The following is a 21964-nucleotide window of genomic DNA, read 5'->3' as shown; positions in this document are numbered from 1 at the left end:
CCAATGAATTTGGGGAGCACAGAAACATTCCTTTTCTAACACTCTCAAATAAACCATAGGCCTGGAGGCATGTCAAACTACTCTTGGTTGTTTCCGTGGTTTGTTTACTTAAAAGTAAGATGGAGACAGCACACACAAAAAGACAAACTGAACAAACAAAAAGGCTGCACGCAGGAGAAGAGTGCCTATATTCATAGCCAAACACAAGAGTAGCAGCCAGTGACATGTGTAAGTGTGGCAAAAACTGCTAATACACTGGGAAAAGTTATTGCATGAGATGTTTAGCTCTAGAACATGAACTCTTCATCAGGACGTGGTCTACCAAGTCAGTAATATTCCTAGGATTTCAAAACCAACCACATAGACACAAGATTTGTAGTAAAGCATAGTATTTATTAAGTAAAGATGTTCACTATTTTGAGCAGATATTAGTTTCTCCCAATTGGATACAATTTAACATACGTTATCAAGTATCACGGAGATGCAGAAGAGACGTAGAAATAAATAAAAAAACAAGGCCCCAGAATTTGGGGAAAGGGCATGATGGAACAGCTTTCCCCTTGCATTGCACAGTTCTGTGGTATTTTTAATTTTGTCAAGAAAACTATATAGGGCCCTGATATTCTGCCCACTAAAGTCAGCTTGCCACAAAGAAAGCACATATGGATATACACATACACCACATAGTGTTGGACAAGCAGGGGCCAGTGAATACTTGTTATGACACATCAAGTTGGATGTCACAGTCTACTTCTGCAGCATTGTTTCAAAGCAAGTGACTATGCTTAAGAAATAAGTACAAACTCAATTTGCAAGTAAAGAAATGTAACCCACCCACCCTCTCCCATCAAGGGACTCTTCCCATTTTGTATGTCCCTTTCCCACACAGACCATGAAGGTCTGTCTTCAGCCTCATCTTCCCCTCATGGGTGAGGATTGGCGTTCTCTTCAGCACGAGAATAACCAGAATGATCATGCAGAAAGTGTGGCATGTTGTCTCTTCGGTTGTCAGAGGAGGCTTGCTGAAAAATAAAGAGGGAGGAGGGAGAAGAGTGGTCAACTTAAAATGCTGGGCTAGAGTTCTTTCTTTAGGTAATCTATGCTGGGGAAGATTGCAAGTAGGATTGTATTGAGAACCAGCATCTAGCTCAGCAGTAGACAATGGTTTTACTTAGCAGTGAGTTCTACCGTTACATGTGTAACCTCCTTCAAATTGATAATGCTTCAAGTCTGCATTTTAAACACAGACTATATTCCTGTGGTGTTCCCCTTATCAAGAAGTGGACCACAATCCTAAATTCAAAATTAAAAAGCTATAGAATATCTCAACTCTATAATACTGACTCTCTCTTTGGCTGTAAACCCAAGAGTGGACCTTTAATAAATGATGATGTTCTGTAATGGGGTCCATGTCATTATTCTATAGGTGCATAAAATTTTCTGAGAATTCCAGGCCAGGTATTTTTAAGTCAAGACTTTCAGATGATTAAGAAGCACCTACATGTGACATTGTTGATGATGCTGTTGATGCTTGCTGTGATGCCGATGCTTGACACGGTGGTGCAGATGCTTGACATGCTGCTGCAGATACTTGACATGACGGTGCAGATATCTGACACGGTGGTGCAGATGCTTGACATGCTTCTGCAGATACTTGACATGACGGTGCAGATATCTGGCATGATGGTGCAGATGCTTGACATGCTGCTGCAGATACTTGACATGACGGTGCAGATATCTGGCATGATGGTGCAGATGCTTGACGTGAAGCTGCAGATAATTGACATGACGGTGCAGATATCTGGCATGATGGTGCAGATGCTTGACGTGAAGCTGCAGGTAATTGACATGACGATGCAGATACCTGGCATGATGGTGCAGAAGCTTGATGTGATGCTGTTAATTCTTGGCATGATCTTGATGCGTGATGCAGAAGTGGAGGAGCAGGATCCTCCCGATGTCTGTAAGAGAATAAATTTGGAGCAGTGACATAAGCTCTTTAACAATGGCTCATGAGAAATTCTCCATGATACATATAATATGATCCAGGTTTGTATATTATTGGTTCTTCACAGCATGTAACAAACATCTTACATCTACCTGCCTGGTTTTTATAGCCAATTCCTTCATTCCAGAAAAGTTGAAGAAGGGACACCAAACTGGAGTTACTCAGCTGTGGTCAATAAAGACTTCTCTACAAACACCCTGTGCTGAGACTCAGAACTTGAGCAATGAGGCCAAATGATTTCAGGGTCTATATTTGAAGTCTCTAGCTTTGAGGCTGTCTTGTCTAGGTTTTCTGTGTAAAAGATCCTCCATTCTATCAATAGATACTCAGATAGGCACTATATAGGTAGGGATGAGGGCAAAAGCGGTGACCTCCCACCCTTCTACCCACTCAATCTACCTCTTACCTACGTCTGCCATTTCGTGGATGCTCAGAGTTGTCATTTCTAAAAAAATTCATGGCATGTGGCCCCACGTCATCAATAACAGTCACCACCTGTCCAAACCAACAGGGTTAGTGTAAAAAGATACAGGTATGCCATACATCCCCCTTTTGACAACAAAGTCTTGGACTACCCCTGTACCTGCTCTCGTGGACGATATACACGAGGTCCTTGTCCTTGCCCAGTTTGTTGCTGCCCCGGCCGTTCATATGGTAAGTTTCGAAGCATCTCAATACGCTGAGCCAACTCATATTCACATTGTTCTCGTTCCCTTTCCTGCAGGTATTGACGCATCAAAAATAAACATAAAAGTTACTTGATGTCGGAAAAAGCACCCTCTTCCCAAGAAATGAAATTAACACTCAAATGAATTAAAAAATAATGAAAGTCTGGTCTTTGCTAAAACACTATTCACAGACATGTCCCTGGGTTACAGATTTCTAAGAATCCAGAACACCCACACATGTATATATCATCTAGCCCATATTTAAGTCTACCTTGCATAGGTATTTTTCACTTTCTGGGGTAACTCAGTGGCAACATATGGAGTAAGCTAAGCCAAGTAAACCAACTACTTATGAAAATAAAATCTCCTTTCCGTTATAAAAGTAAAATGAATTTTCCATACCTCCTCTTCAATATCTGTGTAAGAAGGTGGTTCATCATCGAAGGATCTGCTTATAGTCAAATCATAGACCTGTGTTGGCACTTGTGGTCCACAGAGTTGGGCAAACCTTTCCCCCAAAAGTGGACGCTGGAATTGATATGCTCTCCTTGCCTGCATTCGTAAGGACACAAAATTACAAAGGTCTTGCTGCTTATTCCATACTTTTCCTTAATGCACCACAAACAGTGAACATGGAGAGGGATTGCTCACCCAAGCCCACAGGAAATCCCAGATATAGAAATGCTACACTGGATTCTGCTAAGACCTACCTGGGCTCTCACCTCCTGTACACAGCCAGATTGCAGACCTATTACTGATTATTTTAAGAATTTAAAACCATATCTACACTGAGACTCTAACTGTGTACTAATTAAAAAGACAAAAAAAAACCCTGAAATATTTTAGTTTAAGGACATTTTTTAAAGGATAAATATATTCACATAAATGTCCTTCTAAATAGTTCAAAGAAATTTCATGGTACTACAAAAAAAAATCCCTGCAAAGCAAGAAGGCATTTTCAAAAACAAAGAAACGAAGGCTCAGGAATTTGCCATTGTCACACTGCTGGGGTTAAACTGAAACAGCTATGTTTTAGGTTTTCATTCTATGAAGATTGCTTTGGGCACTGGTGATGGAGTATCTGGGTTTTTTTTTTTTTTGGATCAGTAAGAGATACAAACAATTCTGCATAATTGATACAAACTCCCTTCCTTGCTTGATCATTCTGTATATTTAAGAATCCTATCTTTTTTTAAAAAGTCATCCAAATCCATAGTTATATGCACAATCACAAGGATAGAAGAGATTCAGCCCAGAAGAGGAAAAAAAACTTAGCTTATGCTGCTGTTTGCAGAGGGGAAGGCTGGTATAAGTTTTCAGAAAAAGCTGTCCTCTCTTGAGATGATTAGCATTCACCCACAAATTAGGAAAATTAGGACCCATAGAAATTCAGCTCAACTTCCTACTTACTTCATATATTCTCTGAAGAACAAAACATTCTTGTATATTTGAAAAGCTAGTACATTAGAAACTATAAAGCAAACTTGAGCAAATAAGGTGAATTTAATCTTAACAATGTTAGAGATGCAAAAAAAATGCATTTTGAAAGACTTTTAGATGTACCTCAGCACCATGTACCCGCAAATCTGTGCGCACTATGGGTTCCACCACAGCCTCTGGGCGCACTGCCTGTAATGGTGTGGTTGGACGTGATGAGGTAGTTTCAGGTGACTTTTGATGTTCTTGTTCTTGGCACACAGCTTCTTTGATCTTAGGGTCTTTCTCCTCTTGAACATTTTCTATTATACAGCAATCATCATCCGAAGAAACATTGTGATGTGCAGAATCTTTATCAATTCCATGGTCCTCAGAAATGGAGCCCTTTAACTCTTCCAGGGGTTTCTTCACATTCTCTTCAGTGCATTCTTCTTGCTCTGTAGAGGCCTGTTCTTCTTGGCTGTCATTAAGAAGGAATTCTGGAGCCACTTCAAATTCCATGTCCTGGGGCTCTAGCAAGTTTTTTGGATCCATCAAATACCCCAGTCCGGATGTAGGGGCTATGGAAGGAAGTACAGAGGAGATTGTAACAAAACAGTAAAATGTGCCCCCCCAAAAGCAGGTGAAAATATGAATTAAATAGGAAGAAGGAGAATCTGCACATTTCTAGTCGAGATTTCAAGGATGTCTAAGACTAGTGATTGCTTGAACCTTTGAGGAGACACTGATTTTTATTGCTCTGAAAGCAGCGTCTCCAAAAATCTACAGGAAAAAAAAGCCAAGCTGGGCTTGACAACTGTGATTTCACACCATTATAAACTGAGCACTATCTTTATTTTAAACTTTGCCAGCACCTTGAAGGTCATACTGTTTATTTAGACCACATCCAAATAGCTAGTTGTACCTACTTGATACTGGTGTTGTTGTTGTAACATCTGTAGATGAAGTGCTTGTGCTTGTCCTCACAGCGGCGCTTAAGCTTGTAGCTGCACTTACATCTGTGCTTACACTTGAGCGAGAGGATGTCCTGACCTGAACTAATTCAAATGGCATTCGCTGAGTGGCTGGTTGAACATCTACAATCTCAACCTGAATTTCCAACAGAAGATAACACATTTCACTAACAAGATAGAATAAGACAGACAACAGGAAAAACAGGTAGAAGCCCCAAACCTTAGACGTACTTTACAACATAACTCCAATAATTGAAGAACAAGCATAAAATCCTTACACACTTACACACACACACACACACACACACACACACACACACACACACACTCATACGTATCCTTAAAAAAACTGTCGGGGGTACTAAGCAGAGTTCCTGCACATGCAAAGTAGGCTTCAAACACTAAAATTCATGAGAACTTAGTGTTTTAGGCAGATTAAATGGAAAGTATCAATAAGAGTATTTTGGCTGTAAAGAGTATTCTTGGCTGTAAGCCACTAGAATTTCTAGGGGTAAGGCTATAAAGCAAGTTAGGAGAACAAAAGAATAAAATAATCCAAGGATGTCAGTTTTCCCTAAGGCTGCTTAAATATTAGTCAAATGTTACTTTAAACCATTTATAGATGTTCAACTTAGGATCAGGCTAAGCACAGAGACTATTCTAAGCACAGTAATTACTTACAGTAAGAAAAAGTGTCAGAAACTGCCATGCTCAGGAGACACTTATTGAAATGAAAGTCTTTCTACATTGAGATAGCGCACATTAACTAAATAACATTACAGGAATAAAGGCCCATGGTTCTACTCAGTGACTGTCAATGTACACACTTCTGTGCCTGATTCAGGATGCTCCTCCACATTCACAACTTCAGACTGGGCATGTCTTTGCATTTTGCTCCTCCGGCGTCGTTTTATAAGCCTTAATAAAGCCATAAAGAAATCATTATTAATATGTGTTTTGTAGATTGGTCAGGATGCTTCCTCTCTGCTGGATAGCTTTCATAGTACTGGAGGAAAGAAAGTCATCAACAGGCTTGCCAGCTGTGAACACTGTGATAACCAATAATGCCCGGCATGGCAAGACATACCCTTGTTTGCAATCATGGCATTAATGTTTTGGGGACGATCAATCAATTTCTGAATGGATTGATGGCCATACCACAGGAGGAAACACATAGGAACTGATCTAGAAAGCATTAGGAAGAGAAGCTGAAGATAAATATAATCTAAAGGCACTGTGTGAAATCTTAAAGAATTAATAAAATTATTAAAAATCTATTTCGTATAATGATGGGTATGTGTGGAAATGTCTTAAGTAAACCCACTACTTTGGGCCTAACTTTAAAATGTCCTGTGTCTTGGGATTAGAGGTCTGATTCTGTGGAAAAACTCTTAGCCAACATATTTAAAGTCCTGGTTTTAAATTTTAATCTTGTCTTGCAAAAGACAAGAACACAAGTCTTGATAAGTGGATATTAGCCTAAAAGCTCGAATTACGCAAGACGCAATCCACAGACCACAGGAAGCTCAAGAAGATGACCAAAATGTGGATGCTTCCACTCCTTCCTTAAAGGGGAAAATATATCCATAGGAGGGGATATGGAAGCAAAGTTTAGAGCAGTGACTGAAGGAACAGCTATTCAGAGCCTGCCCCACATGTGGCCCATGTGGCCCATATATATATGTGTGTGTGTGTGTGTGTGTGTGTGTGTGTGTGTGTGTGTGTGTGTGTGTGTATATATATATATATCCACCAAAACTAGATAACATTGATGAAGCTAAAAAATGCATGCTGAAGGGGTGAAGGGGACCGGTTATAGATCTCTCCTGAGAGACACATCCAGAGCATGTCCAATACAGACGTTAATGCTAGCAGCAAACCACCAAATTGAGAACAAAACCCCCTTGGGGGCATTAGAGGAAGTATTGAAAGAGCTGAAGGGGCTTGCAACCCCATGGGAACATTGCCAACCAACCAGAGCTTCCAGGGACTAAACCACTACCCAAAGACTATACAAGGACTGACCCAGGGCTCCAACTGCATACATAGCAATGAATAGCCTAGTAAGTGCTCCAGTGGAAGGGGAAGCCCTTGGTCCTGCCAAGGTTGGACCCCCAGTGTAGGGCATTATTGGGGGGTGGTAAGGGGGTTGTATGGGGGGAATACCTGCATGGGTGAAGGGGAGGGGATGGGGGCTTATGGACAGGACACCGGGAAAGGGAATAATATTTGAAATGTAAGTAAAGAAATATATCTAATAAAAAAAGAAACTTCTAAAATAACACACATACACATATATGTATGAACATATACACAACACACATGTTGTTTTCCTTTAGGAAGCAGGATCTCAGGTGTCCCTGGCTAGCCTTAAACTCAGTATGTTGTCAAAGAAGACCTTAGAATTTTTGATATCGGGGCTGGAGGAGTGACTCAGCAGTTAAGAACTGACTTCTCTTTCAGAGGCCCTAGATTCAATTCCCAGCTCCCACATGGAAGCCTACAACTGTGTGTAACTCTAGTTCTGAGCATCTCAACTCCTTTCCAGCCTCCATTTGAATGAAAATAACACAGGCTTCATATACTACTAGATTTTATGTTAGGCAAGCACTATGTCAACTGAGCTACAGTCTCTGCCTGTGGAGAAATGCTTTTAAAAAAAAAGAACAAATTCACATTTCAGAGAATTCAATTAAAGTTTTCAATTCAATGATTCCTGGTACATTCGGATCACACAATGACTAGAATTTTAGTTCCCTTTGGATTTTTAGTCCTTTTATATTTACGTATTTATTTATATGCTGGTGACTGAACTCTGGACAAGCACTAAGATAAATCTCCAACCCCAAGACAGTTTGAGAACATTTTCATAGCTCAGAAAAGAAATTCTACTGTTCTAGCTACCACTCCTCTCTGTCCCCATCCACTCTGCACACAATACCTGGCCAAAGGCAACTTCTAATCCACCTCCAGTCTCTGTTGAATTTCTTGTTGTGAATTTACAGATGAGCAGAATTCAAAGTTTGTCTAGACAAGCTTCGTGGCCCGCAGGCTTTGGAGCCGTGGCCAGCAGACTTCGGAACCGGCAGGCTTCGGAGCCGTGGCCAGCAGGCTTCGAAACCGGCAGGCTTCGGAACTGGCAGGCTTCGGAACCGGCAGGCTTCGGAACTGGCAGGCTTCGGAACCGGCAGGCTTTGGAACCGGCAGGCTTCGGAACCGGCAGGCTTCGGAACCGGCAGGCTTCGGAACCGGCAGGCTTCGGAACTGGCAGGCTTCAGAGCAGTGGCCAGCAGGCTTTGGAACCGGCAGGCTTTGGAACCGGCAGGCTTCGGAACGGGCAGGCTTCGGAACGGGCAGGCTTCGGAACCGGCAGGCTTTGGAACCGGCAGGCTTCGGAACCGGAAGGCTTCGGAACCGGCAGGCTTCGGAGCCGTGGCCAGCAGGCTTTGGAACCGGCAGGCTTTGGAACCGGCAGGCTTCGGAACGGGCAGGCTTCGGAACGGGCAGGCTTCGGAACCGGCAGGCTTTGGAACCGGCAGGCTTCGGAACCGGAAGGCTTCGGAACCGGCAGGCTTCGGAGCCGTGGCCAGCAGGCTTCGGAACCGGCAGGCTTCGGAACCGGCAGGCTTCGGAACCGGCAGGCTTCGGAACCGGCAGGCTTCGGAGCCGTGGTCGGCAGGCTTCGGAGCCCGCAGGCTTTGGGGCCTTCACGGGCTTCCAATTGTAAGCTTTGGGGTCTTAACGGACAACTGCACAATACCCAAAGTCCTCCTTGTTTTCAATTTAAACCAATCGTTGAAGAGTGAAAATTTCACGTCATCGTGGACTTTTCTAAACCCCGTGCCTTGGCTGCAAAATATTGTTACTTTTTATCCATCTGTTCCCAGTCGTGAATTTTTTAAGGTGGTAAGTAACCTGGGACCTCTGATTCTCCCATGTACTTCAGACGTTAATCTGTTTTTCGCCTTAAATTTACTTGGCTTGGCAGAACTGTCTTAAAACCAAGCTTGGGTTTCTTTTGAAAGCTTAAGGCAAATGTTTGCCTTCGAATTGTGTTGCCAACTGTGCATAGTGGCCCACTCTTGAAATCCCAGCACATGGCAGGCAGAGGCAGGAGGATCTCTGTGAGTTTGAGGCCAGCCCGCTTTACATATCGTGAGTTCCAGTCTCTCTTTTGCTTTTTCTTTTTTTTTTCTTTTTTTTTTTTTCGGGGCTGGGGATCGAACCCAGGACCTTGCGCTTCCTTGGCAAGCGCTCTACCACTGAGCCAAATCCCCAACGAGTTCCAGTCTCTCAATCTCTCTCTCTCTCTCTCTCTCTCTCTCTCTCTCTCTCTCTCTCTCTCCCCTCCCTCCCCCCTTGGGCTCTCTCTCCTCCTTCCCTCTCCCTCTCTCTCCTGCCCCTCCCCTCCCTCTCTCCACTCCTCTCTCTCTCTCCCTCTCTCTCTCTCTCTCTCTCTCTCTCTCTCTCTCACACACACACACACACACACACACACACACACACACACAAACTGACAAAAAAATGTGACCTGCACTAGCAGCAAGTGAATGTTTGGCTCCATTGTCCTAAGTTGATGGAGCAGAATATGGACCACTGTTATATCGTTAGGAAAGGCCTTTTCGTTAATATTGTCAAAGGATAGTGAATCATGCTGACTTGGACTATAAAACATTGAGGCAACTGTGTTTTGCCTTAAATTCACCAAAAACGTTCATCTCTACTTGTTAAAACAGGGTTGACATATATTCCAAGTTATGTCACGGAGGATAGCTCTGAGCTACTGATTCTCCTGATAAAAATGATAAAAAGCTACTATGACAGCTTTTAATATTCCTATTTTTAAAAACCATTCATTCAGAGAGAGAGAGAGAGAGAGAGAGAGAGAGAGAGAGTCCATTAATGTATGTCAGTTGTGTGGAGGAGAGAGGAAAACTGAGGAATCAGGCCTCTCTTTCTGCCATGTGAGTTCCAAGAATTGGGCTCAAATCCTCAGATGTATATTATATGCTTTTGTCTGTCATTTTTTCTAGGACCATTATTGGACTAAGCTAGGAAATGGTGGGACAATAGTTACATGATTCCTTCCACACATTAAAATACACAGATTTGGAAGCTGGAAGTGGTATTTGTGGTGTACACAAACACAAATACAGATGGGAGGTAGGTAGACCGACAGACAGACATAGATGAGAGAAATAGGCAGACAGGCAAGGACAATTCTGCAGTTTTAAATATAATTTGAATATTTTAAAAATTAAAAATAAAAATTCATTCATCTTCATTTATTCTCTTGCAGAACAATAAATTATACTAAATGATAAGGTAGGCACAGAACAGCAAATTGATCATTTTTAGAGTCATTAAAACTCTTAGATAATCTTTCTTATTTTGGCTTTATTTAGCAAAAAACCATATTTCAGCTCTGCATTACTTACAGCCATGATATTTCTTACCTGCGGGGTTGAATAGTATTGTCATCATCCGATTCAATAACTATAACATTTGTTTGAACCTTAACAGGTTGTACCTGCAAAAATTAGCATATTACTTGTTTGAGAATTAAATCTACAGCTTTGTACAGAGTAGAGTTATACCTTCTCCTAGCCCCCTAACTGGCAATTAAATGTATCTATATACTAGAAAACCTTGACATTTATAGCATGCATTACTTATTCAAGTTTCTAATAATCCAAATGTCCTGTCAGTGTGAGGAAGTCACAGTTATGCACATACAATGGTTTAGCCCAACACTAGTAGATCTATGACTTTCCCTTTGATTCAAGTTCACTGCTCACTGTTTTATAAAGACTCCTCTGACTGTTATCTCTGTTCTCTTGAAATTTGTTTTCCAAAATATCAACTAGTATAGTAATCCTAGAGGCCCAAAGAGAAAAACTGGAGGAAATCACAAATAGACTTCCTGGTTCCATGATGGGAACTAATGGAACACAGGTGGGCCAAGCAAGATTTTGTTTTTTCTTTCTTGGAAGTGGAAACATCTTGGAGCTGAGCCCTATACCTTAGAAGTCTATATTCTTGTGGCAGATGACAGAACTCAGATCCCAGAGGATTCGTATGAAGGAAGAATGAATGAAGCAATCAAATCAGAGACACCTTCCTTCAGTTTTCTCCTCTATACAGCTTTCCCCACTGTCTTCAATATGGAGAAGTAGTTTATCCTAAAATTGAATCTATAAGTGATCTACTATGCCATCACAATCAAAACATGGTCCACAGGCTAACCAAGCTCTTTATCTAGGCTGCAGACACTACTCAGTCTACAATGTTCTAGTTAGCCTATTGTCAATTCATTACACATCCTGGAGTTTCCATACCTATCACTACAATCAGTCCAGATTCCTTCCAGTCACATCTGGTTACCTCCATTCTTGTTTCTTTATGCTTCATGTTTCACCTACAAAGCAGCCTAGTGATTTCAGTCCAGATCATACTCACCCTCTACTTTCCAGTGAACTTAGCATAAATCCCATATGTATTACTGCAGAGAGCAAAGTTCTGTACAATCTATCTTCTGCCTGCCTCCACAACCCTCTACCCTCTTTCTCCTTATTTGAGTCACATAACCAATTTTGTTCCTTCAAACTCTCCAAATTGAGGTCAATGCACTCTCTGTATAGATTGCCTTTGTTATCCTTGGGGGTACCCTATTCAAAATACAAATCACCAACTCACTTCCTTATGACACATGTCATCAGTGCTTTGTCTATTGGTTGCCTGTATGTATTCCCCAGGTACTTACCACAGTATCCAGTACATGAAAAACACCGCATGTTATTGAAAATATAAACTAAAGGATTTTCAATCTACCACATGCATTTTAATAACTAGCTTTTCTTTTGAGCTGTAAAAAGCCTTTACCATCAACTACCCAAGGGTGGAGGTGGGGAGGACAGAGTCATTGGTACATGAAAATTCACTTTATAACAGAAATGTACAAGTTGTTCTTTCCTTAATGAATACTCGTGTATGTGCACTGATGTCCAGTAACCGAAAATGAAAATAATGTTCTGTTCAATGTGGGAGAGATATACTCACTGACTCATTCGGTGTACGAAGAACGGAAATGTTTCCCACAAGGTAGTACTGTTGCTCCCATAACAGCCTTGGAGCAGATGACCAAATGTTTCGGCTATTAGGACCATAGTGTCCAAAAAATACAAATGACTCTAAGGATGACAGACACAATGGCAATTAACTTAGAAGCTATGCTGGCTAAGCAAGTAGGCAGACCACTGCCACATCACAATGCTGTTTGCCACCTCACTGGCATTTTCAAGATTCTGAGCCATGGGCTTCTCCTTATTTTCCTTCCCTTCCAGCTAAGCTCCCCAGATTCCCCAGATGGTCACCACCAAAATATGAGGCATTCGTACTGAAAATCAAATGTGAGTTTGTGCTGATGTCAGTCTTTTGCTGTGTAGAGATTCTTGCAATAGTCTCTAAAAGAACTCTGTGTGTGTGTCTGTGTGTGTGTGTCTGTGTGTGTGTGTCTGTTTGTGTGAGTGTGTGTGTGTGTGTTTACATGCATCTCTGTAAGTACATTTTAATGATATTTCACCTTTAACTTTCAAGAAAGAAACATGAGAAATAGTTTAACAAGCATTTGGATACCTGACGCACAAAATGCATCATACCTCTGATTAACACAGATCTTTTATGGCTCTGAAGTGATTAATTTTAATTGTGTATCTTGACATCTCAGCTTGCATTTCCTTAACCCTGAAAAAGCTAGGTCCCATAGCACACCTGACATAAATTTTATCCATTGAAACTTTTGGAGAAATGACTTCATTCCCCAGGTTAGTATATAGAGCTTTAATATTTATATTCTATATTTTGGTCCTTGATAGGATGTTAGAATTCTAGACTCCAGTTAATCTAATCTGTGGCATGATTTTCTAACTATGAAATCCATCTGTAACTTTAGTTATTCATGGAGTTCCCTTTAAGTTATTCAGTGTATTACACCTTTTTTATTAGGTTTTTAATTATTTTGTTTTGTAAGAGAAGACAGCCATTCTCTACCAATATGATCATCCATGTTTCTAGACAACCCCACCTTAAAATTTCACTATCATTTTTAAAAGTCTAATGCAGCCAGAAATTGTGAGTGTAGCAGTATCAGGGATTTTGCAAATGACAATAATACAAGAATAGGTATGCTAACAATCAGAGAATACAACACTAATGAACATCATGTCAATATCATCAACTGGATTGCTTACCATCATAAGAATCCTGTAGGTACAAGATGAATTTCACATACTCATATGTGTCTCTCCCTTGGTACATGGCCCTATAACGATATCTGTCCAGGGCACTCGGACATACATTTCCTTTTCTTATGTAACAGCAAAATTCTATTAGACTTCCCACTAAAGAGAGAGCAAGATACAGTTATGTAGTGTGATGGATTATTTCAGGTAATATTTGTCTTCCTTAGTCAAGACAACATTTTAAAGAACACAATTTTCTTTCCACGAATTTGTGCAGAGACATTTTGTTAGATCTGTAGAATAAGGTACTAGCCAGAAGATCAACCACCGAAATTTATATAGTACTACTAAAATCAGAGAAATGCTGCTGTGATTAGGGTTTAGGATAAAGAATAAGACAGGTTGTGGATGATTTTTCAATAACAATTTTCTTGATTCTTTGAGAATTTCTTATATGCATATATTTTGATCATGTTCTTGTCCCACTCCCTCCAACTTCTCTCAGATCCAGTTCCACTCAGTCCTTCCCAACTTTGTGTCTCCAAAAATGTACAATTCCAATGTGTGCAACCCATATTCCTCCACTAAAACAACAGCCCTTTGGGGGTAGAACAACTCTTTCATATGGGTCACCTAAGGCAATGTACTTATCAGATATTTACATTACCATTCATAACAGTAGCACAATTATAGTTGTGAAGCAGCAATGAAAGTAAAATTATGGTTGGGGGTCACCACAGCCTGGGTAACTGCATTAAGGTTGAGAACCACTGCTAGGGCATGGTCAGTCTGCCAGGGGCCATATTCTTAAAGAAAACCCATTCATCCCCCCCAAATCCATCAGCTCTCTCAAGCTCCTCCAGTGAGGCCTCTCATCTGAGAGTGAGGACACATGAGCTCCGCCCTACTTCTCCAGAGGAAACAATTTTTTAATGTTACAAATGTAGTATTTGAAATTATAGGCTATAAACTTAATGAATATATTATCAGCAGCCACACTAATATTTTTTTCAAAAATTCCTAAGAAATAAGAGAGCAAGAATTGGTTCAGATGAGTATTACTTGTCACTCCAAACTGAAAATCTAAATTAAAAAGGAAATAAAGCCATGTATACATACCTTTATTTGCCAATGGAAGATTAAGAATAATCTTCTCAGACACTTCATCCTTTTGTTCATCAAGAACAATATTCAGTAGGTTCTTTCCCATAATATCTTCCTGGGGAGAAGAAGAAAGAAGAGATTTTTCTTTCTGTACTAATACCATTAGTCTTCCCTGTCTCCTTACCATATGAGTCTAGTGCTGCCAGTGCCATTTATGGCTATGGGCTGTGTTTCAGGCACTTTGCGTTACCCTCTAGCAATTATTCCATGTTAAAATCCATTGCAGCCACAGTTTTCCTGTGCACTATCTCCCTCAAACAATTGGCTCCTTCCCTATGCATCTCAGAGACCATAGATGCTGTAATCTTCATCATGCCTTATTTCCCTCTGTGCTATGAACCTGGAAAAAATTCCCAGTTCCTCATCCATAGTGTTGTTTCCAATTATGATCCAAGAAAGTGAATGCGGATAGGAAAAGCCCACACAATCATCCTTTCCAGTAACTATTCAATTCTGCCTGAAAGCCTTTCCCCCAACTGCACTTTCTCACTCTTCAATGTGAATCTTTTCTCATTTGCACCTTCCTCACACTTTCAACTCCCAAGCCCTCTCTACATTTTAATCTGGCCTTGTTTATTTTGATGGGAAAAATTTCAACCCTTCCCCCTGTACCATAAAGAAATATTTGTTTTCAATAATAATATTTTCATTGGTCCATTTATAAAATGTAATGCTGAGTCCAAGAACAACCTGGGACTACATAAGGAGTTTAGGAGCAGGCTGAACTGTACAATACTATCTTACTTTGTTAAGAAAGAAAGGGAGGAGGAGGAGAAGGAGGAGGAGGAGGAGGAGGAGGAGGAGGAAGAGGAGGAGGAGGAGGAGAGAGCGCCATAGTGAAACCCAATTATTTTGTATGCTAATTTTTAAAGTTTTTAAATTTACAAAAAATTAAAAATTCAACAAATTTGATGTGAAATATAAAATAACAAGAGGTATTGCCTATACTTCCATTGGTAAAAGGAAGCAAAATATCACTATAAAAAGAATTCAGAGGGCTGGAGATTAGCTCAGTAGGTCTATGTTCACCTGATATTTACAAAGCCTTGCTTTAAATCAAGCAAGCAAGCATAAGTACTCAGTCATTCCAAAAGAAGAAAGTAATTTACCCTGCTCAGGGCATGTTCTGAGACTCTTAGCAAGAAACGTGTTTTATTTTTCTGCCAGATTTCATCAGGGAAATGAATAGGCAGAGTAAGAACCTTTGTGGGAATACCAGGTTGTTTTCATTGACTTAACACTGAAATTAGTGGAGAAGGTGATGCAACGAAGGTATAGTTGAACACCAATGAGTTATATGAGGCTAAAAAGAAATAACTCATAAACAACAATCCAGAATGACCCATTTTCCCAAAAACTGCAAGAACTTACTGGACGGTGGCCAAGAAGAGGTGACACATTCTGGGATACAAAAATAAGTTTTCCATCTGTGTTCATTACAATTGAAATATTTTCAAATGACTAATAAAGACAGAATGATAGAATAATTAGTGGAATAACAATAAAATGATAGCTTTATTTCTAAATGTATAAATTATTACAACAGAACACAGAAAATGTATTCCATTTCTTATATATCAATAAAGTAGGTACATACTTAATTAAAATTCTATTATTCTGTCTGCTACACAGAATCTACTTAATCCTACTATGTCCTCATGTGACTTAGGCTTCCATCTAAGAATGTGTATTGTTATAACATTTGTTTTGTTATTTGAAAGTCTGTGCTTTTCCAGCTGTGCTTTGAAAAGTGATGTAGTGCATCTTGCATTTTATATGATTCACCACATATGTAAACAACATGAACAATGACTAAAAAGACCCTTACCTGGAGAACCATCTTATGGTATTCTTCATAGGTATTAAAAACAGGAACCTCATTTTGTTCATAATTTGTGCGTACTCTTAACATTCCTTTGAAGAAAAAATGACCGGTGTTATATTAAGATAATTATTGATATTAGATTTTTCAAGCTTATACTTTAGAGAAATACTTTATTATTTTGTGAAGGGGTGCTTTATGTTTTCCATAGCTCATATCTAGGGATTCAAAGACAACTTTCGGGGCTTGGTTCTCTCCTTCCATCTTTCTGTGGGCTCTGAGGATTGAACTCAGGTCATCAGGCGTCCATGGTATGTGCATTTAACCACTGAACCATCTTGCCAGAGCAAAGTTATAATTGATATTATAGAAAAGACTCAAAATATGGAGTACCAGTTCTCGTAAAAAAATGATGAAATTGAAAATCACCCAACTTATAGTGTTCCTTTTGGTTCTATCAAAACTCAGGATCCACAATATGGCATACAAGGTTAAGACTCTTCACAGACTCATACTACCAGTCCATAGCTAAAAACTAAAATTGTACTCTTTTCTTTTCTGGACAAAGGTCTTTCACTGGAGGATCTTCAGTCTCCAACAACTATCACTGTCCTTCCTCCTGTTCCCCAGATCTGCTCAGTAAGCAGCACACCTGATCTTGTCCTCTGCCTGTCCTCACGGCCCTCCTCATTGACCTGAATCAGTAAAGGAATTAAGTAACACAGCCTCCCACCTCAATGCTTTATGTAAATTGAAATTAGCTCCTCTACTCACAAGAAAACTGCCCTTGTGCTGGGTGATTCTGACTTTAGGGAAGGGGTCTCATAGCATGTCCTCAGAGTGCATGCTTGTGGACAGAGAAGCTCAAGTGCCTTCACTAAAGAGGCAATGAGAACAGGGTATGTGTGGAATTGGGGCAGTAGGATGAAGAGTGCTGGTAGCTAGTCTTTTTCTAGAGGGTTGAGGATGAAATGCAATGAGAGGGAGTGGACATGGCCTAGAAAATATTTTCAGAAGTTTAGCCACAAAGAGGGCATGGACTCAGGGAAGGATTGAGAGGACTAGTGAAGTTTTAAAAAAATAGTTGTTTCACCTAAGATTAAGAGAGTATGATTGATAATATGTCTATGGGCATAAAGTCATCACATGTCCTTAGCTAAATGGGTCCCAGTATATAAGCATTGTCTTACAAGTCCACATAAATAGACGTTGTCCATTTATGCTTCTAGTAAGTTCCATTCTTATAAAAGCCTCAGGAATATTTTATGCATTGAACATGTCTCTCTCCCCCCAAAAGCCTTGTGAATGAAGAGAAACAAACTATGTATCCAAAGATATGTCAAGGTCTCCTCCAACTAATACTCCCCACTTTAAGCCACTTGAAGCATAGTAAGGGCTGTGATGCTCTCAAGTCAGTAATGGCATGAGGAAGAAGTGGACCTAAGTCAAACCTCTTTGAGAAGATGTAGATGCAATAGCTGCCTGATATCTTGCAGGCCGTCCTCTGAATCTCTCTCTAGATGGTCCATACCCAAGTCGATCCATCATTTTCTGAAGTTTCTTCAGCAAATTGCGCAGATCTTCATGCGTTGGCCTCTGGCATGTATTAGAGGCACCTCTAATTAACAGAGAAATAAAAGTGACGTTTATGTTCGGTAAAGCTGAGGCTAATTACTCATATAGTGCCCCAATAGGAGAACTAAGATGAGAAAAAGACAGACCTTTTCATTAATTAAACAGCCAATGTCTTCATTATACACAATAACTACTGTGGCAGGATATGTCAGAAAATGGCCTTAATCCCAATACTCAGGTGGGATGGCAGGAGGATTGCAGGTTTGATGCAAGTCTCAGGCTAAATATCAAGAGCTAGCCTCAAACATAAATAATGAACAAGAAAACAAATAAGTTCTATTTCTATTAAAATAATTAAATGAAAAGTCAATGTTCCCACCCTTTGACTGTGAGGCCGTTAAAAGTAGAGACCAATTCATTTCCATGTCTTCCCATCACAACCCAATACATTGTCTGGCACTGTGGTTTAGCAAACACTTAAATTAAACCTGAATTAGCTAGAGTGAATGGCAAGGCTTTGCTTCCCTTCCGTTCTCACCTGCTTTAATAGTAATTCTGAGTACATCTTCCAATGAAATTGGGGTCTGGGAGAATGGAAAACCCAAGGAAGACACCAAATATCCTTGAGAGAAACAAGCTTCCCCGAGGATTTTTTCGTGTAGATATGACATAACAACAGGAGTCAGGGCAGAAGGCTTTTGCCAACTGCATTATGAATTCCTACCTCCTCATTTTTTGTTGTGTATTTCTCTCCATGTTTCAGGCAAGTAAAGGTGAATTCTAAAACCAAATAAGACCAACATTTTACTAAGTAAACACCTTTCTACAATCAATAGCATCTACCTGCTTTAGCCTCTTGTCTATCTAACTATATACTGGATAAGTGTCCTCTGTTTATTTTTGCATCTTCCATCAATGGATCTAATATACTGCAACTATTCTGAGTCTATCTTCCATTTATGAATCATGTATCCACTCTCATGTGCCCTTGTTCCATGTATGAATCATCTATACTCTAGATACCCTATGTCTATTCCTATCATATTCCCTCTACCTATCATGTGTTTAACTTTGATTTAACAAATACCCAATAGTTCTTCTGTGTCTGCATTATCTCTAATCTTCCACCAATCAGTCATCTATCTTCTGCACACCCTATATCTATCATCAATATGTCTATTGCCAATCCTCTTAACAATCTGCTACGTGCATTCTATCCAACTATCATCTATCCCCTAGCAATCCTAACTATCCTGTGACTACCTTCCATCTATTAATTATCTACATCACAGCTATACTGTGTCTATCTATACTGTAGATGTATCTGTCTACTATCTATCGTTTATCTTCTCACTGTGCTGCATTTACCATCTATTCTTTTGCAACCTTGTCTTTATTATATTACCTATCAGCTATGCTCTACCTACCTACCTACCTACCTACCTACCTACCTACCTACCTACCTGTCTATCCATCCATCCTCAATCCTCTAGCTATCCTGTATCTTCCATCTATCTATCATCTGTTGTCTATCTTTCCTGTGCCCGTCTTCCATCCATCTATACATCATCTGTCCTCTCGCTATCCTGTATCTTTACACCATTGATATAGCACTTATCCCCTAGTTACCCAGAATCCCTATAATTTATTATCTATCCTCTGGCTATACTCTGTCTGTCTTCTATCCGTATATCTAATATCTATGTTCCAGTTATCCTGTATCTGTATAACATCCCTGAATCATGTATCTACTAAATACCCTGCATATCTATCTATCTATCTATCTATCTATCTATCTATCTATCTATCTATCTATCTATCTATCTATCCCCTCTTTCTTGTGTCTGTCTTACACCTATCATCTATCCTTTAGCTATCCTGTGCCTCTCCCATCTGTCATCTACCATCTAGCTAGCCTGTGTCCCTTTATTATCAATGCATTATTTTTCGACTAGCTACCCTGGATCTCTGTGATCTGTCTGTCTGTCTATCCTCTATTGTCTAGCTACCCTGTGCCTGTCTTCCATCCATCTGTACATCATCTATCCTCTCACTATCCTGTATCTCTATACTGTTGATACAGCATTTATCCTCTAGCTATCCTGAATACCTATAATCTATCATCTATACTCTGGCTATACTCTGCCTGGCTTCTATCCATATATCTAATATCTGTCCTCCAGGTATCCTGTGTCTCTATAACATCCATGAATCACGTATCTACTAGCTACCCCATGTCTCTGTTTATCTACCTATCTATAATCTATCTACCTCTGTACAATCCTCTAGCTCTCCTGTGTATGTTGTTCATCTATGCTGTCTCCTCTAACTATCCTGGGTCTGTCTTCAACCCCTGTATCTATCATCTATTCTTAGCTATTCTGTATATCTACCCTATTGATATATCTCTTTTCCTCTAGAGACACTGAATTTTTGTGACATGTCTATCCTTCTTTCTCCATCTGTTCTTTTCTGACTTCCATCTTCCATCCATATATCTATCATCTATCCTCTAGCTATACTGTGTCTCTATATCATCCATGAATCATTTATCTTCTAGCTCCCATGCGCGCGCGCGCACACACACACACACACACACACACACACACACAAATATATATATATATATATATATATAATCTATCTTTCTATTTACCTTCCAATCTATATACCAACCTATCTATCATCAATCCTCTCTCTTTCCTGTGTCTGTCTTACATCTCTCTATCATCTATCCTCTAGCTACCCTGTGCTCCCCATCTATCTGTTATCTATCATTTAGCTAACCTATGTCTCTTTACTATTGATCCATCGTTTATCGTCTAGCTACCCTGGATCTCTGTGACCTATCTATCTATCCTCTATTGTCTAGCTACTCTGTGCCTGTCTTCTACCCTCTTGCTATCCTGTGTCTGTGTTCTATTTTTCATCTATCCTATAGCTATCCTGTGTCTGCCTTTCATCTGTCATCTATCTTCTAGTTATTCTATGTCTTTCTTCTACCTATTCTCTATCCTCTAGCTATCCTGTCTATGCCCCATCTCTATGTCAACTATGCTGTGTCTATCTCTATTTAGCATCTATCCTCTAGATATTCTATATCTATTCTATATTTTATCCTTTGCTCTCTCTTCTATCCTCTATTCTGTGTCTACCATCAACTGTTTTTATCCTTTATCCCATATCTCTCCTCAATCGTTTATCTATCCAATGTTCATCTTTCTTCTTTCTCTTATACCTCCATTCCTCAATTATCTATTATCTAATTCTTTATATTCTATAATCTACATTTTATCATTTATTGTTTATAATCTATCATCCTTTTAAATCAATGACCTATAATTTACCACCTAAAATAATTTACCACCATCCTTCATATATTTTTATACTGTATAACCCTCATGATAAAAGATATAATGAAATATTTTAAGACAGCCAGTCTGGTCCTTTATGCAAATCAATGGCATGAGGGTACCAGTGATTGTTAACTGTGGTATATATAGTATTACTCAACAAAAGCAAAGCTATTTTATAAAGATCAAGATAGACAACTAAGCTTAAATACCTCAGACAGTTGACTACATAAGTTTATACTAAGTAAAAACTGATACAACTAAAATATGAAATTATCTCATCCACAGTTTACTGTTGATGAATTTACCATCCCTATTTCAATTATTGGAACAAGATTAAACAGAAAATAACTCAGGATATTGCCCTTACAACAGAGCTCCAACTAACTCAACCTTACCTTACCACTCACTTGAAGTCAAGTGGTCTTATGTTTACTGTATCCTGGTAACGATAGAATACACACTGCTTATGAGATAGGTTGAGAACATAAGACTCACTGACTATGATTGGTCCTAAAAGCTAAGACTGTGATTGGTCAGAACACAAGTTTGCTTGTGTTCTTGTGCTTGCTGTTAAGAGCCAGGCTATGATTGGTCTAAACTACAAAGTTAAATGGCTAGGATTGGTCCTAAGAATCAACATTGTGATTTGTCCAAACATAATCCTTAGTGAATGTGATTGGTGGTTAGTGGCAAGGCTATGATTGGTTTAAAATATAATACTCAAGAACTGTGACTGGTTCT

At 39.7% G+C, this 21964-nt stretch overlaps 1 protein-coding gene across 3 annotated transcripts; it reads right to left on the bottom strand.

Moving 5' to 3' along the window:
* Positions 1-372: 372 nt before the first annotated feature.
* On the bottom strand, positions 373-21656 carry Pasd1 (PAS domain containing repressor 1). 3 transcript variants are annotated; one of them, XM_039100341.2, is made up of 17 exons: positions 21619-21656; positions 18592-18647; positions 17744-17910; positions 16299-16384; positions 15842-15931; positions 14426-14525; positions 13316-13465; positions 12126-12256; positions 10523-10596; positions 5894-5984; positions 5022-5202; positions 4240-4673; positions 3079-3228; positions 2592-2726; positions 2415-2503; positions 1502-1961; positions 373-1022 (listed from the first exon to the last, which is right to left on the bottom strand). In XM_039100341.2, the coding sequence occupies exons 2-17, from the start codon at positions 18621-18623 to the stop codon at positions 924-926; spliced, it is 2469 nt and encodes an 822-aa protein (XP_038956269.1). In that variant the 5' UTR covers positions 18624-18647; positions 21619-21656; the 3' UTR covers positions 373-923. The 3 variants fall into 3 exon arrangements, with proteins under 3 accessions (XP_038956269.1, XP_038956270.1, XP_038956271.1); XM_039100342.2 differs by lacking the exon at positions 15842-15931; XM_039100343.2 differs by lacking the exons at positions 18592-18647; positions 21619-21656 and adding an exon at positions 18406-18576.
* Between the last annotated feature and the right edge of the window lie 308 nt (positions 21657-21964).

The sequence above is a fragment of the Rattus norvegicus genome, chromosome X, assembly GCF_036323735.1.
Source record: "Rattus norvegicus strain BN/NHsdMcwi chromosome X, GRCr8, whole genome shotgun sequence".
NCBI classification, from domain to species: Eukaryota; Metazoa; Chordata; class Mammalia; order Rodentia; family Muridae; genus Rattus; species Rattus norvegicus.
Note: the sequence above shows the minus strand (reverse complement) of the source record. Positions and strands in the feature narration are given on the sequence as shown.